This window comes from Melitaea cinxia, chromosome 5, assembly GCF_905220565.1.
Source record: "Melitaea cinxia chromosome 5, ilMelCinx1.1, whole genome shotgun sequence".
Lineage (NCBI taxonomy): Eukaryota > Metazoa > Arthropoda > Insecta > Lepidoptera > Nymphalidae > Melitaea > Melitaea cinxia.
In genome coordinates this window covers 41938-58675 of record NC_059398.1, presented here as the reverse complement: position 1 = coordinate 58675, position 16738 = coordinate 41938, and the positions used below count along the sequence as shown (strand labels likewise).

Sequence of the window (16738 nt, the reverse complement as noted above, 5' to 3'; positions counted from 1 at the left end):
CAGCAGTGGACTGCAATAGGCTGAAATGATGATGATGATGATATGTATACAAGAATTGCTCGTTTAATAGTATTAGATAGATAAGCGAACGACGCTTTGTTTAGTGTTGTGCGTGCCGCGTTAACACCTAGATACAAACCGGCGATACAGGGGCTCAGTTTCCGCTCGGAGTGAATAGTTTGTATTTCTACAAATATTTATGGGAACGAAGTTCCTTACGGCAGGCTTGACATTTGGATTGGCGACCGAACTGAAAAAAATGTGATACTAAAACCGTAAGAGAAACATATAACGGAAGTGACGTAATATCAGTCACACGACTGCATAATAATTATGACGTTTGTAAAACTAAAATATTAAGTACTAATAAACTTTTTTTTTAAATTATTTATGTAATTTTGACTGTCGACAAAAATAAATAAAGATACATTTTTTTTATTTCACTTAATAGTTTGAATTATTATTATTATTTTGTTTGATTTATTTTATTTCACGGTATTTGTTATTTTCTAAAATACTAAATTTCCTAAATAATTTTATGTAAGTTCTTAATTAAAAACCAATCAACAAAATTTTAAAAAAAAATCAAGAATTAGAAAATATATATAAAATTCAACATTTTTTTTCAAATTGTGTTGCTTCTATACTATCCGTAGGAACTTCGTTCCTACCTGATGTCCCATGACACCACATAATTTTTTCGTTCTGTGTATCTGTTCTTATAAGTCTCCCCGACGTACCTACGACAGCACGTTAAGCTATCGGTCACAGCACTGGTTTGTGGCTGTATCGCTGGCTATTACAATAATACAGCGTAATGTTAAACTTAAAAATAAGAAATAAATTAAATATTAAAAAAAAATTAAGCTCCGATATCTTGAACAAGTAATAAGTAGGAAATATAGATGTCTAAAAAACGTGACGTAAATTTAAAAAATTCGTTCTCTTAACAGACTTAAGAGCTTTACCCAGCAGATGAACATTTACTGGCTGTGACGTTAGGGTACAGATATTTTTAACTACTTGGACACGGCAATAATGAACTAGTTATCGGGTCTTGGAATATTTAATTTACTATTTGCTTTCATATAGGACACGGCCTAAGAATAATTATTACTTGGTTACGGTTTCATAATTACAATTTTCAAATATATTATTTAACAACATTTGTTATATTATATATAATTATTCAGATAGAACACATCAGGAAATATTCTGCTCAAAATCATAATATTATGCACACTGCTTAATTTTAATAATACTGCTCTCAATTCTCAAGTAGTGCTGTTCCTGCGGTAAGTTGGCCACAGCTTCTGGGTAGGGCCGGGGGAGATTTGGCAATACACTTGCTGCTTCTGTGTTGCAGGCGTCAATAGGCGTCTACAACCTAACCGTTTACCATATTATGGGGCCGTACGCTTTTTAACCGACGAAAAAAAGGAGATTTTCAATTCGATTGTTTTTTTTTTATGTAGGTATGTTACCTCAGAACTTTTGACTGGGTGACCGATTTCAATTATTTTTTATTTTAATCGAAAGATGGTGCGTGTCATGTGGTTTCATTTAAATTTAATTGAGATCTAACAATTACTTTTCTTATTTACATGTAATAATGCGTATTTGCTTGACTATTTGTTCGTCGACCTACGTTGTACTATATCGCATAACTTTTTACTGTGTAGGTATTCCGATTTTGATAATTCTTGTTTTTATCAATAGCTGATGCTTGTTTTGAAGTCCCATTTAAATTTGATCGAGATATAATGAACTTTTTTTCTAATCTTAGATGACGCGTATTTGTGAATGTGCGACTGTGCGTACTCGCAACGCCATCTATCGGCATTTGGTAAAACTACTTCGGTTCGAACTATCAAAAAAAGTGTTACTGACAACGCGCGCAGGGTACAGCTAGTTTTTTATAAATAATTTTAATAGTTCTAGTCATAGATTATACACATATATACTGGTAGTTCTAGTTTTAATTATGTATGGAATGGAATTTTAAATATGAAACTTTGAATAGTTATAGTTCGCGTCATGTAACGCTGGCCTTGAAGCTGCGCAGAAGAAATTTATTGGTCTATTTGGTGGTATGGGGTAGGGAGCGTGAGTGTTTATCACGTGTGGCATGCTTGCCAGTGTGCTATTGGTTGACAGTTCGACGTCGACTCAAAATATTATCGCGCACAAAAGTTTTAAATTACGAAATAGTTTTACATAGAGAAGTGAGAAAAATTATTTATAATATTTAATTCGCGTCTTATAAAAAGAACGCTGGTCGTCAAAATGCGCAAAAGGCGATTTACAGTGTTGCCAACTCTTGAAAAAAGTTTTTCGTACTGTTCATTTTTTGGAACAGTCTTATTTGGTAAACAAACCACTGTAAATCGTAATTCACGTTTTTTCCGCATTTATCACTCACTTTCACAACACATTAGCATACTTGTAAAACTACATTTACTATTTATTTAACTAAAAAAATATCAATTTATCATTTTAAATACATAAAAACTATTAAGATACGAATATCGAGAGTACAGATAATTAATATTTTTGAATACGACATTTCAATAACTAAAAATTTGTTATTGCTTTTGTTTGAAAAAAAAAATGTAATTTTGTAAAGTGATAATTATTATACTTATTTAGTCCGAATTATTCGCACTGGTATTTCTAGTATTTTTTAATGTACCTACCAATAACCATTATACGAAGCCGCGAGTGAAAGCCTAATAAAAAAATAAAATAGTACTTTTGTGCGCGAGTATACCCATGCGCAAACGCACCTCCTCCAGTTTCTTTCAGCGTTCTTTTTACATGACGCGAACTATACGGGTTTCTGTAAAGAGCTCACTATAGACGACGCCACGGTTCGCTTAAACCGATTATAAAAATCATCATAATTATCAAAAAAAAAATTCGATCTAACGGGTACATCGTTCCATAGCTTAATTGGCTAGAGCGCCGACACGGTCAGTCGGACGCGGGAGACGAGGGTTCGAATCCCGCTGGAGCGGTCAATTTTTGATATGATATTCAAAATTGTTTAGAATTCCTAATGTGTGGGTAACACAAAAATAAAATCGTAGATATTAAAGAAAATGTAACCTTATTATTTAATTAACGAATTTCATGATTTTTAACCGACTTCCAAAAAAGGAGGAGGTTCTCAATTCGACCGTATTTTTTTTTTTTTTTTTTTATGTATGTTACATTAGAACTTTTCACCGGGTGGACCGATTTCGACAATTTTTTTTTATCGAAAGGTGGTGTGTGTCAATTGGTCCCATTTAAATTTATTTGAGATCTAACAACTACTTTTCGAGTTATATCTAATAATGCGTTTTTACTTGACGCTTTTTTCGTCGACCTACGTTGTATTATACCGCAAACTTTCTACTGGATGTACCGATTTTGATAATTCTTTTTTTTGGAAAGGGGCTATCCCTAGTTTAGTACCTTAGTAGTAGTTTAGTACATTTCTTAAAGATTCCGTATCTGTCTAGAAGACCCGACGTAAATTAAAAAAATTTACATCATTCTATTATGCAACTTAAAGGGTAATAATCGAACGAAACTTCAAGTTTAGTCAATGTCGAAGGTAAAAATAAATATAAAGGCGTCAGCTCAATTTTACATTACAATTATTTATTAGAAAATAAATACAACTAAAGGTCACATTTTTACACTCCTATACTGAACGGCCCGCGGCAACACTCGCGGCCGCTCATAAGCGCTTCAGGATGCGGCGCTTGTCGCGCGCGGGCGGCGCGGCGGGCCGGCGCTCGCGCTTGGCGCGCGGCCCGCCCTCGCCCTCCGCCTCGCCGCCCGCCGCCCGCCCCGCGCCCGCGCCCGCGCGCGCGTGGATGTCGGTGTAGAGCTTGGCGCGCGCGAAGTAGTCGTCGTAGCGGTCGCGCAGCAGCGCCGCCGCCTCCGCGTTGAGCGCCGAGTCCGCGTTGGGCGCGATGAGCAGGCACTTGACGGCGAGCAGCGCGTGCTCGAGCCCGAGCTCCGGCCGCCAGTCGCGCTTCAGCGTGTTGACGCACACCTCGCCCGCCGCCGACACGTTGGGGTGGAAGATCTTCGTGAGGAAGTAGGCACGCGGCGGCGCCGCCGGGAACTCGCGGCCCAGCGCCAGCCGCACGCGGAACACGCCGCCGGCGTACGGCGTGTCCGCTGGAATCACATACGTCTGACTTATTGCATCATTTGTGGCCAGTTATGTAACATCAGGTGGGGTACGGCAAGAAATATCCTGCTCAAATCTGGAGCGGTCCGATAGGGGAAGTACCTCGACCTTACAGAAGATCACAGCTAAATAACACTGCTTTCAAACAGTCTTGTGTTTCTGTGGTGAGTAAAGTGACTAGAGCTGATTGGGGGTAGAAAAAAGAAAAGGCCGCCGAAACACTACCTTGCCCATGTTTGCCAGCTGGATGAGTCACTGGAGCAGGCTAAACATGTCCGATAAGAGAGAAGGCTGGCCAATCCAATTGACCATGTGCAGTACCTGATTACTCAATTACTATCCGGAATCTGGCCGATTGTTGAAAACAAAGCCCAATAGGCCGAATACTGCATAGTTACTGGATAATTGTTTAATTTCTAGTATTTAGCACTTAATTTAGTTTGTTAGAATTTTGTTGTTATATTTACATAATGTGATTGATTGTACAGTTAGCGCAAATAACTTAAGTTTTATGCAGTACTTAGATGTAAGTAACACTGTAACAATTGTTGGTATACTAAATAAATAAATAAAGCTATTTCGATTTTGAGACAGACTTGACCTAGTTTTTGCACTGTCCTGTATTCTTTCCTTACTTTTAAAATAAAAATAAAAAAATATAATTCTTATCTTTTATTTCTTGTATTATTTACCTACATCATCAAACTTCTGGTCTTCGGTCCATATTAGCATACTCATAAACTTGATAATTTTGGTCTGGTTTCGAGTGATGTTTTTTTTTTATAATGCTTTTACATTGACTTGTTTTTATACAAAACAGGTAGGATAACTTCTACCTAATTACTAGAAAAATGATTTTTGTCCCAATATTTGAATAAAATCTGATAGAATCTTAGTTTTTCTGAAGTACAGTTTGAAACATCATTATTATGACACCAAAGTGTCATATTTGTCTCATTATTTGGAAAAAACAAGAATGTAAAAACCTCTCACCCTAATCATAATTTGCAGTAGGTATATTCTACTAACTGTAAACAAGAATTCATTGTCACGACTAGGAGATATACATATACCAGTTTCAAAGCCACTTGACCTTGTAGTCAAGTGGTCCCCAATGAAGTTGGTCTTGTATAAACATTGTTTACAAAATAAATTTGTATTAGATCACATGTTTTGGTGGTTTTGGAATTGCTTTAGGAACAGGTGTCTTATAAAATATATATGTACAGATCTCTTTTAAAATAAATACAATTTTTCATTATAGAAAAATTTCCGAAGCATGCGAGCTTTGACAGCAGTGTCAGTTAGAGAAATATATGTTAAAATATGTTTGTATGGAACAGTCTATGGTTGAGTGAGAGATGACATGTGAGGGAAGGTTATGAGGGAAACCAAACCCAATGAAAGTCGATCAAACACTAAATTTATTAAGATTATTTTGAGTATATATAGGCAGAAGTACAGACGTCATTTGACGTCATTCGTAGCAAACAAATATCAATTTCATTAGAAATCAGCATAAGAAAAATAACAATTTCGTAATAAATCAGCTAAATTAAAGAGGTTACTAATTAGCAAAACAATCATATTGCTCAATGTGCGTTGACCCGTACATCCTGCCGACTCAAAGAAGAAAGATAATTTTGATATTAAAATCTACAATAACAATACAATTAAAATTTAAGTACATAGATTTAAATAACTTATATAATAATCATCACTGCACTACACTTTAATTGGTATGTCCAGTCGAACGAATCGCGGTCGCGCGCTCGGGGGAGCAGGGGCCTCCTGGTCTTCGTTCGTATCTGCTGCAACTGGAACTGCGGTCGTGGAGACGTCTGTCACAGCACTGCTCTGTATAATTTTGTTTCTGCGATATCGCATGGTCCCGTACAGACATCCCGCAACAATGATAGACCCTAAGATTATATACAAGACAGAGTACTGATGTATATCGTGTATACTGAGTGATGCGTTTTCCTGCTCCTTGAGGTTAATGATCTGAGACTTCATCCCGCGCCACAAGTCTTCATGATCCTCGGGTGTAAACAGTTGGAAATCCGAAGTATTTATTATGGAATTTAATATTGAATAATCGGCTGGGATCGGTATGTTTTCTTGGACCTTAACTTGGCTCATGTAACTATTTTGAGTGAATATAGAGAAGGTGTCACCTTTTATTGTACAACCTTGACCGATTTGTAAAAGGCCATTCCCGGTCAGTGTTGTCAATACAACTCCAGTGTCAATGCAAAATATGCGCACTGTGCATTTCCCACAGCAGGAATAAAGCCACATGTTATTGTTATGTAACTTGACCCAGCGCACGCGACATGGTGCCTCCTTTGTTTTACATATTGTTGTATTGTGTATACTCAAGTTACACATTCCGCTGGTTATTTGTAATTCGTATATCGGCTTATCGAGAGCGCATAATAATTTGTTTGTCTGTATGTGGACACAATTTTCTACATCTGATTCTGTCAAGATGAGTAGTAAGTCCTTTTGTAGATTGAATGCAATGTATGGTGCGATAAATTCTACGTTATAATGCTGCTGAGGAAGGGTTATTACTCTATCCAGTTCAAAATTTTCCTTAATTACCAAAAGAATCTTGATTTCGATTATCAAATAAGAAGAACCAATGTCGCCGTTGACCTTCATTAGCTTATAAAGTTCTTTAAAATCGTTTTTATCGGCAGGCAAAGTCAGGTCATTCGGTATATGTCGGTATATGATATTTAATTGTTCTTCCAATTGTTCAGGCGGCAACAAATGTGCATCTAAATGACCGTTTGCGAGGCTTGTTAAAGTGTTTATAACGCTTTCTTGCAAGCGTCGTAGGTTTGATAAAATAATCATAGCTGAGACTGAAGATGACAAAATTTGTAATTCATTGTTAGTCACCTTCTCAGTTCGATTAGTAATAAAGGTAATAAAGTATATATTAAACAATTTCGTAATAAATCAGCTAAATTAAAGAGGTTACTAATTAGCAAAACAATCATATTGCTCAATGTGCGTTGACCCGTACAATGTTTGTTGCCTTTTAGTGCAAAGAAACTTATATTAATAATATAATAATAATTCATTAATACTCCTTCATCATTATTTACTCTTATATTTAGTGCGGCATCAGTACTTTATAATGAAACAAAATTGATAATTTTGTTTCAATTATTTTTATATTTGTTTATTAAATGAAATTAACACTTTTTAAGTAAAGTATAATAATCTAAAAACATTTTTATTTGAACATTTTTTAATATCATATCAAAAATTGACCGCTCCAGCGGGGTTCGAACCCACGCACCACCACGGTTCGCTTAAACTGAATATAAAAATCATCATATCAAAAATTTCGATCTAACGAGTACATCGTTCCATAGCTTAATTGGCTAGAGCGCCAACACAGTCAGTCGGAGACGCGGGTTCGAACCCCACTGGAGCGGTCAATTTTTGATATGATATTCAAAAATGTTTAGAATTTCTAATGTGTGGGTAACACAAAAATAAAATTGTAGATTTTTATTTAAATTATATTGTGTAAAGGGCTGTTTCACCAGTTGCGGATGAATGCTATTTGACAGATAACGATACAAATAGACTGACAGCAGGAGGTGGAATAGGCCAGGAGCTGTTTCTCCACAATTAATAAACTATAACTGTAAGAATAATCATGCAAATGATTAATAAATATGCAAATAAAAATATCTCATAAAAAGTAATAAAAGTAAAAGTAGAATTCAATGGTAAACAACAAGAATAATGAATCAAAAACTTTTTATTGTCAGATACAGTCATCGGTCAAATAGCATTATCCACAGCTGGTGAAACAGGCCCTTAGAGAGAGTCGATATATGTTCAATTTAATACATAAAATAAACCAAATATCAGTGAATTACTATGAGTTACTTTTGAAAAAGTATCTTCTGTGTAGGCCAGTCACGTTATCTTATTATGTCTCTATTAACTTTGTAAGTAATATAAGGAATATAGTTTTAAATACATAATAAACAAGTCTATTCTTAAACTAACACAAAACGAAAAATATGTCACATGCTTTTAAAAATATGTTACCTATAAATACAACAAACCCAGTGTATTATAGTACTAACGAACATGTTACACATTAATATGAGTAAATTAAGTTGATGGTAAATTAGAAGCAATAAATCCATTTATAGTTCTAATAATGAAATTAAAAATAGTTAGTACCTTTATTAACCTTGGAAAGATATATATTTAATAAAATGCCAACCTCACGTGTTTTTTTTTTTTTTTGTAAAAAAAATTGTATTTGTAACAATGTTTTGAGGAGTGGTCAAAATAAGCAACAAAGAAAATCCAAGATCAAGGTTTGAATTAATGAGCATTACGACAAATGAAAAATAAATGAGTTGATCACCAGGTCCATCGATTAGAGCTACGACGTCGGTGAGATCGTCATCTCGGAGTACGAGTTTGATGCCTGAAGGCGGGTTGGCCGCCAGCCGTCGTAGCTCTCGCGTCACACCCCGGAGAACTTGCGGACACACGTTTTCTACGTTAGACATCCTCCCTTTAGAGCTTCTATTAAGTCTCCCCGGTGAGCGATGCCCACTGTTGCTGCTTTACACCATTACAGTTCGAAAAACAACAACTTGAAAATATCACTCAGATTACTTGTAATATAGTCCGATGCGCTCGAACGAAAGGCTTTTCGATTTATAAGACCTCGCCAATTATAATATTATAGCTTTATAATAAACAACTGAAACTGTTGAGCCACTTAAAATAATATAATATTTATTTTCCTGAGATACAAGGTAAGCATTTGGTCGTTAAAAAAATAATTATTTGATATCTGTGAGCTTGGCAGTTGTCAACAGAATAAAAATTATAAAAAGTATGGTATAGAACAGATAAATAATGTCGAAAATAAAATTTTTGATAAGGTAAAAAAACAAAAGAACTTTTGCTCCATCTAACTTATATCACCCTCTCAGTCTCAAATTTCATTCGCTTCACCCGATCACACTTTTCGTAACACTCTCGTCATGCATTCACCAGCTTACTCCCACTTAAGTCAAGCGTGCGTAAAAAAGGTTTACTTCAAAATTGCGCAAAAATACGTTTATTAAATTAATCGAAGTAATTTATGATGGAAATAATTTTTTTACTGTCGGCAAACGCGCAAACTCACCTTTCCTTGAAGTTATCGCTCACAGCTGTCCACTCTGTACTATGGTCGCTTCTGTATTATACACTCGCGTGCAACTGAATCGACTCAAGCCGTATATTGGTAATAATATTGATTTAATATGATAAGTTTAATATGTTGTAATAAGTTTGATTTTTCGAAAATGGCTTATCCGATTTTTGTATAAAGATTTTTTATTTGAAAGATATATTTTTTTTTCATATAGCAATTTTCAAATATACAATGACAAAACTTTTTAAATAAATACGGTCAAACATGAGCGTTACAGAAATTACTCGTTGCGGTTCCCACGAGTTGCGAGACTAAATCATGTATAAAAGCTCACGTGACCCATATTTCTTATCGTTATCAGTCACGCGTCAGACGTTGACAGGTACACATCTCCTTATGCACCCAGTATTTTAATCGCGATCCAATGGACACTACCTCAGAAGCAGCGGCCCAAGTTGTAGCTTTGTTGTAAGCGGGCCATAATCAACGGCAAGTCGCTCGTGAACCTAACATGAGCCAATCAGCTGTTTCACGAAAATACAGAAGGTTTCAAGAGACTGGTGGCTTCATTCGGAGACCATGTAACTTATATTTTTATTCCTTGTTCATTCTCGTAAAATTATTTCGTTCGTCGAGTCGCTATTCTCGTGTAACAATTATTTCGTTCGTCGAGTTGCTCTTCGTGTGAAGTAGGGCTGCGAAAGCCATTGGTGGGGTTCGCGGTGTAGATTAGGCTCAGCTATATAAACGCTGGTGCTGTGCGATTCCTTCCTTTTCCTTGGTCTTCAGCCTCGGTCAGGTTCAGGGTGTGATTTTGTTGGGTGAGTTGTTGTAATTTATTTATTTAATTATTTATTCAGAAAAAAAGTAATATTAAACACTTTTATTTAATTTTAATTACTAACTTACTTTTGTTTTAATTGCGAATATGTGTGTAGATTGTGTGTGATAGATTAATTTTATTTGCTCTAAAGTTTATTGTTTTATTAAATTAAATTATTGTAAAATGTTATGATGTGCTTGTCTTTGTGGGCCATTTCCGTGTCAACCCAGAGACGTTGGGGGTTGACTATGGAAGGGCTCACTTTCTGTTGTGACCTTCCAGGGTTTTTGGCGTGGCGAACACGTGCTGTGCCGTTGTTGCCGTGGTTGGCTGCTAGGACCCCTAGCCGAGCAAAATTTCTCATCCCCGTCTGACATCGTGATAGAGATGGTGTCGTGGACCTTGGACATCTGAACTCAAGAGACTGGCGGTTGATCGTCCAGGGAGTTTCTGCGGAGCCACGTGTCACGGAGACCCGCTATGATAAGTGACCACAGTTAACCTCCACCCACGTGTCAGAAATAATTCGAACCCGCAGTGTAGTTTAAATTAATATTAGATTAATCAAAAATGTATTTCGGTCCATAGTGTAGATTTAAAATAATTTCGGGTTGTGTTAAACTCGTTCGTTTAGTCCATAAAAGGAATATAAGGTTGTTTGTTCATTCAAATTTGTATTAAGCTTAAAATTGTGTTTCTTTGTATTAAATTACTTTCTACACTAGTCTAATTTAATTTTGTTCTCCAATCCAATCTGATCGCTAACTTTTTTTAAATATATATTTACCTCTCTTTGATTTAGTTCGTCGCGTTAAAAAAATGAATTAATATTCTCTTATTCTATGCTCTTTAATTTAATTACATTTACATTTATTTATTACATTTTGTTTTAACGCGCGACAACCACAAACCAATAGACACCGGAGCACATCTGAGACGGACGACCGCTTCATTGTCTCAACTTCGTTGAGGAATCGTCATCTCACGGGCGTTAATGTGCAACAGGAGCTCAGAAGGGTTCGAGGAGTGGCTGTCAGTCAGTGGACAATGAGAAGACGCCTGAAGAAAGCCAATTTAACTTTACTTTTATCCAATGCTCGCCAAGCACTGAGCCGGTCGATCAAAGTCACCTCTTAAAGGTTGACTTTGAACGCAAGGCGGCTTCACTGCCTACGGCCGAAACACTCCCTCCGACGACTGTTGTAGAGGTTGAATTTATCCTCAAACGTCTCCACGCTAAGAAGTCTCCGGGACTGGATACAATATCTAATAAGACCATTAAGCGTCTTCCAAGGCGACTACTCGCACTATTAGTCATAATTTATAACTCCCTCCTGGCTGGCTACTCTTTTCCGATCAGTGGAAAGAAGCAATCGTAGTAGGAATCCACAAACCTGGAAAACCTAGGCACCTCCCTACAAGCTACCGCTTACCTACCTATAAGTCTTCCCAATACACTTGGCAAAATGTATGAGAAAAATATCCTAATTAGACTAAAGAAACCCATGGAAACCATGTAATCTCCGCTCATTGACGAGCATTTTGGATTCCGAGCCGGACACTCATCCGTCTACCAAGTGCACCGCATCACCGAACATATCTTATCCGGTTTCGCTAAAACAAAAGCCCACTCAACGGGCGCTCTCTTCTTCGACATAGCGAAAGCATTCGACAAAGTCTAGCATAACAGCTTAATTTACAAGCTTTAGAAACTTAAAATATCAGACAGACTCGTGCTCATCATACGAGACTACTTGTCGAATCGCACATTTCAATATCGAGTCGAAGGCACGTTATCCTCGCCTCGGCCGATACGCGCCGGTTTCCCACAGGGATCCTTTCTCCGTTCCTGCCCAACCCTCCTGTAGCAGAGGCCTGCAACTACGTAGGTAGAGGAACTAGAGGAAATATACAGACGAGACTTAGATGTCCTAAACACTTCTTGACAGATCCCGACGATAGGTTAACCATAGCCAACGCCCCTTTCTCAGGGAACACACCTAGATATAGAACACACGCACCGCTTTCGCCGGCAAAGACGAGGTCCCCCGCGTTAGGACGGTTCGGATATGCCTAGGCGCTTCGACCGTCCACAACTCGCCACAGCGCTCCGCACAGCGCCCCCTCAACTCCGACGACGTTCTAAGCCGAGGTGCGATCTCGCTAGAAGACGAATTTAAGACGAACGTCACCCCCGTGCCCTCCAAAAGGGCCCACATCTTCATTCACGGCCGGTGTCTATAGTATCCGGCCCCTCTCACCGGTGATGCTGTAAAGGCCAGTAACAATCATTTCGAAAAAAAAAAAACTCAATAAATCATTCGATCGACACCTTCTGATCAAGACTTTTATTACGATACATCAATAGTTCCTAAAATAGTTTTAGAGGCAAATGTATTATTATTATCCAATGAATTCCAATGTGTTATTCAAATTACATATAACTGAAAATGAGATGGAAACATTGACTATTTCGTAAAGAAAGAGTTTGAAAGAGCCAATGAGCTAAGTAGCTAACCCAGGAGCTAACTCTAAGCTAACTCTAACCATAGACCAATCTGCCGACACTGACAGCCGTCATGCCCTGAAAGATGTCAATTGTCAAAAGTCAATAAAATGTCAAACAAAAAAATACAACCTACCTACTTTTGCGATGTTTTAGGTTAACAAAGAAATTTGAATAACTGAATTTTATAGTTTGTAAATTAATCATAACTGAACTGCACGTCGCACGTCGAATCGCTTTAGTCTTTTGTGTCTTCTCTGTACTACGTGTCTTTGCCGAAATAACATTTTGCAACGACAGTATTAAAACCATTGAAGTGAGAAATATATATCATTAATTAAAACCAAAAACTAAATTGAATTGAATCAGAGTAGAAATTTGTTTTGTTAAATTGACTGTTATAAAGTTTTTAATTTTCTATTTAGCTATGTTTGAAAATGATCTCAGTTACGAAAAGCCCGAACTATCGGAATCCCCCACTAACGATAATTGCGCATTTCGGATAAGCGTACATCTGCAGCGATATTTTGAAGATGTTCGCGCCCTTTCATACATCATGGTCACAAGAAAAGGTCAAGTGCGCTGCCTAGAGAAGCGGATACAAAAGATCTTTGGTTTGCCTGCAGGTTTTTGTCTGTGCACTAATAGACACTGGTTGCCATCATCCGAACCACTTGCCCTGCTCTCTCCTGGAGATGTTATAGAGTAAGAATATTTCAAAATTATTTAGAGAAGCAAAAACTACATTACTAAATAACTGCAAAGACTGAGCCAAGCTCCTCAATGATTAGTTTAGGGATAGAAGAGAGACATGGGTGGTGGATCCGTAGAAGTGATGAAAATTCAAAAACTAGAGCATAGACGCGTGAAAACATGTTTACACTTTTTTCCACACCAACACAAAAAGTAACAAAAATTTAATGAAGTAAACAAAAATAATAAAGTTGCATTAGTGACAACAGGCGGTTATTCTTACCCCTGCTTCAGCCTGTAATATCCTCCTACTGGGCATAGGCCTCTTTTCCCATGTAGGCGAAAGATCAGAGCTTTATTTGCCACAATGCTCCATTATGTAAGATATATTCCCTAGTATGAGTAACAATCGTCATCAGGTGTACATGATAACAACCGGGACTGACGGTTTAATGTGCTTTCCGAGGCACGGTGGGGAGACCCACAAGGACTGCACAAACACCCTGCAAAACCCCCATATAAATGTTATAAAGTTGACGATTTATTTAAGTAAATATTATCACAAACCATTTATAAGATAGTCCATCCATAGATAATCCAATTTTGTAGGTAATGAAACATTACTTGTAGCACTCGGTGTGGTGATTGGTTATGTCTGTGTTGTAAATAAAAAAAATTCAGTTCATAGTTGAATATATTATCCTGAATTATTTAATTTGTTTTTAATTGAAATCATGAAAAATTGTTTGTTATTAGTACAACAACCTTATGTTGTTAATGATTATGCTTAGGAGCTTGTAATATTGCTTGTGAACAATCTTTTTTATTGAACTCAATCATTTTATTTTAGTACATATATTAAAGGGTATTTTTAAATTATGTTATATTAAATGGACTATGGAGGTAGCTTAAGTTTATAAAAACAAAAATATAGTATATTGATATTATTTGAGAAAAATAATTGTATTTATGTATACCTATGCTAATGCTTAATTTTTAGGTAATGTAAAAATTCGATGAAATTTTTTGGTTACCAGGGTTAATACTTTCGGTTTTTAAAATACATACTTATCTACTACTCCTATTACTTTCAGAGTTCTACCCTTTCATGAAACATGTGCGAGATCTCCTTCAACTGTAAGCGTACACATCAGACAAGAATATAGTCAGAGTTATGATAGTGGAAGAGATTCTCAAATACAGAATATCAATAAATGTTCTCCTACTGCGACTAACTATCATGAGGCTAAATCAAACGAGGCAAATAAGAACATGGTATCATTAAACTCCGAGAAAGGAAGTATTTCCTCTGAGATTGAGGTCATAATCGGTGATGTAAACGGTGCTAGACTGTCAGACACAGCGCCACACGAGAAAAATTCACGTACGAAAGTGGATAACGAGAATTTCACTTCTAGTGATAAGAATTATTGTTACAATGTGAAAGATGCGTATTCCCTTCGTCAACTCAAACGCCGAGCTCTTGCTTTGTTGGACGCACATCACAGCGCCGTCGAAGCGAGGAATAATGATGGATACGTTCGCGAGGCGAGTGCCGGGCGGGACGCGGTGGACGCGGCCGCATACGAGCCGCCTCCGCGCCGGGCGCGCCGACGCGTGCGGCGACGAGCGCGTCGGCGAACGTCTGGCCCGGAGGCGACAGCAGAGTCGGAAAAGGAAAAGTTTCAGGAGTCCGAAAAATGTCCGGATCCGGAAAAGAATGTGAATCCGGAAAAGTATCAGGAGTTGGACAATTGTCCGGATCCGGAAAAGGATTTGGATCCGGAAAAGGATTTGGATCCGGAAAAATATCAGGAGTCGGAAAAATGTCCGGATCCGGAAAAGTATCAGGAATTTGAAAAGTATTCGGAATCAGAAAAAGATTTGGAGTCAGAAAAGGATATGGATCTAGGACTGGAGCCGAGATCGGAAGTGCTTCCGGAGTCCGAGCCGTATTCGTCGCTGAATGCCGGCTCTCAGTGTGAGTCGCACAGCACGGGCGCGCCGTCCCCGCCGCGCGCGCGCCTCGCTGACGTCACGCGCAACGACGCGGCGCGCGCCCGCCCGCCGCGCCTCGTGCGCGCGCTGCCCGACTAGTGCCCGCGCTGCTCGACTAGTGCCAGCGCTACCCGACTAGTGCCCGCGCTGCTCGACTAGTGCCAGCGCTACCCGACTAGTGCCCGCGCTGCTCGACTAGTGCCAGCGCTACCCGACTAGTGCCCGCGGCTGCGTCGCTGCGGCTCCGGCTGCCAGGCGTCCGGACAAATTCGAACACAGTTAGGATTGATTTTTCAATTTGTGTGCGGCCAAATTATAAACAGTCTCAGTAGTAGTAGTAGTATAGTCAGTCTCCGGCTTGTCCAGCTTTTATTAGATTTTAATTTTAAACAGTCACCTCGCACTGCCGAAGTGCAATTAGCGGACGAACGAAGTTTTTGTCGTATAAGAGATACTGAGACACAATATCTTTATAGTTAAGGCTATCCGGCCTTTTTAAACAAATGTCCGGTCCGTGTCAAACTGGCTAGTCTGTCCGGCTGCTAGGTTTGACGACCTGGCAAACGTAGCTGCGGCCCGTTCGCCCGTGACCGTCGAGCGCTGAATATTCATTTAGTTCTCAGAATATATTGTAATTATTGATAACCTGCAAGTGTCTGTTCCTTTAGGTGTAGTATTGAAATTTGTAATTTTGGTAAAAAAAATAATTAATTAAAATATATAATTACCAAAAATGCACCTATGTTCCCTTTATTTTATTAATTTTATATTTAGTTTAGTATAGAAAAATAGTAAAAAGAGTTATAATTGTGTACTTATAATAAATCGTTACCTATGAAGTATTATAGTTTTATTCTGTTTCTTCAAAATAATGTTAAATGTCGGATTGAGGTAGATCTCTCTCGCTCATCGTCTCTGAGTACTTGGTCTACTGTGGGCTTCAGTGGTCAATGTTGACACTATCTATGATATCACCAATATCTCATAACACAGGAATCACTTAACAGAAAGTTATGTCATTTATGTTCAGTCATTTTAGCATTTAGATTAATGTCTATTTTTTTTTTACTTAAATTGTTTAATGGCCAGTTTCAATACTCTATCTATCTCTAAATTTGCTTACTAGCGATAGATTTTTGACACAATTTATATGGAGTTAACGTCAAAATTCTATCTCTAGTAAGCAAATTTAGAGATAGATAGAGTATTGAAACTGGCCATAAAACAGCTAAATTATAGTTTATTATAATTACAGTATATGTGCGTCAACCCATTTCCAAAAAAGGAGGAAGTTCTCATTTAGACTACATTTAATCAAACTGTATCAAAAAT

General features: G+C 37.7%; 1 protein-coding gene and 1 long non-coding RNA gene across 2 annotated transcripts; one reads left to right on the top strand and one right to left on the bottom strand.

The window, feature by feature from the left end:
• Positions 1-3727: 3727 nt before the first annotated feature.
• LOC123653609 (ubiquitin-conjugating enzyme E2 S) lies at positions 3728-8850 on the bottom strand. The gene is made up of 2 exons (XM_045589604.1): positions 8601-8850; positions 3728-4176 (listed from the first exon to the last, which is right to left on the bottom strand). Exons 1-2 carry the CDS (start codon positions 8746-8748, stop codon positions 3728-3730), a joined length of 597 nt encoding a protein of 198 aa, XP_045445560.1. The 5' UTR covers positions 8749-8850.
• A 1300-nt stretch (positions 8851-10150) lies between these two features.
• Positions 10151-10772, top strand: LOC123653930. Its single transcript, XR_006743156.1, has 2 exons — positions 10151-10207; positions 10492-10772. It is a non-coding gene; the product is annotated as an uncharacterized LOC123653930 (long non-coding RNA).
• The last annotated feature ends 5966 nt before the right edge of the window (positions 10773-16738 follow it).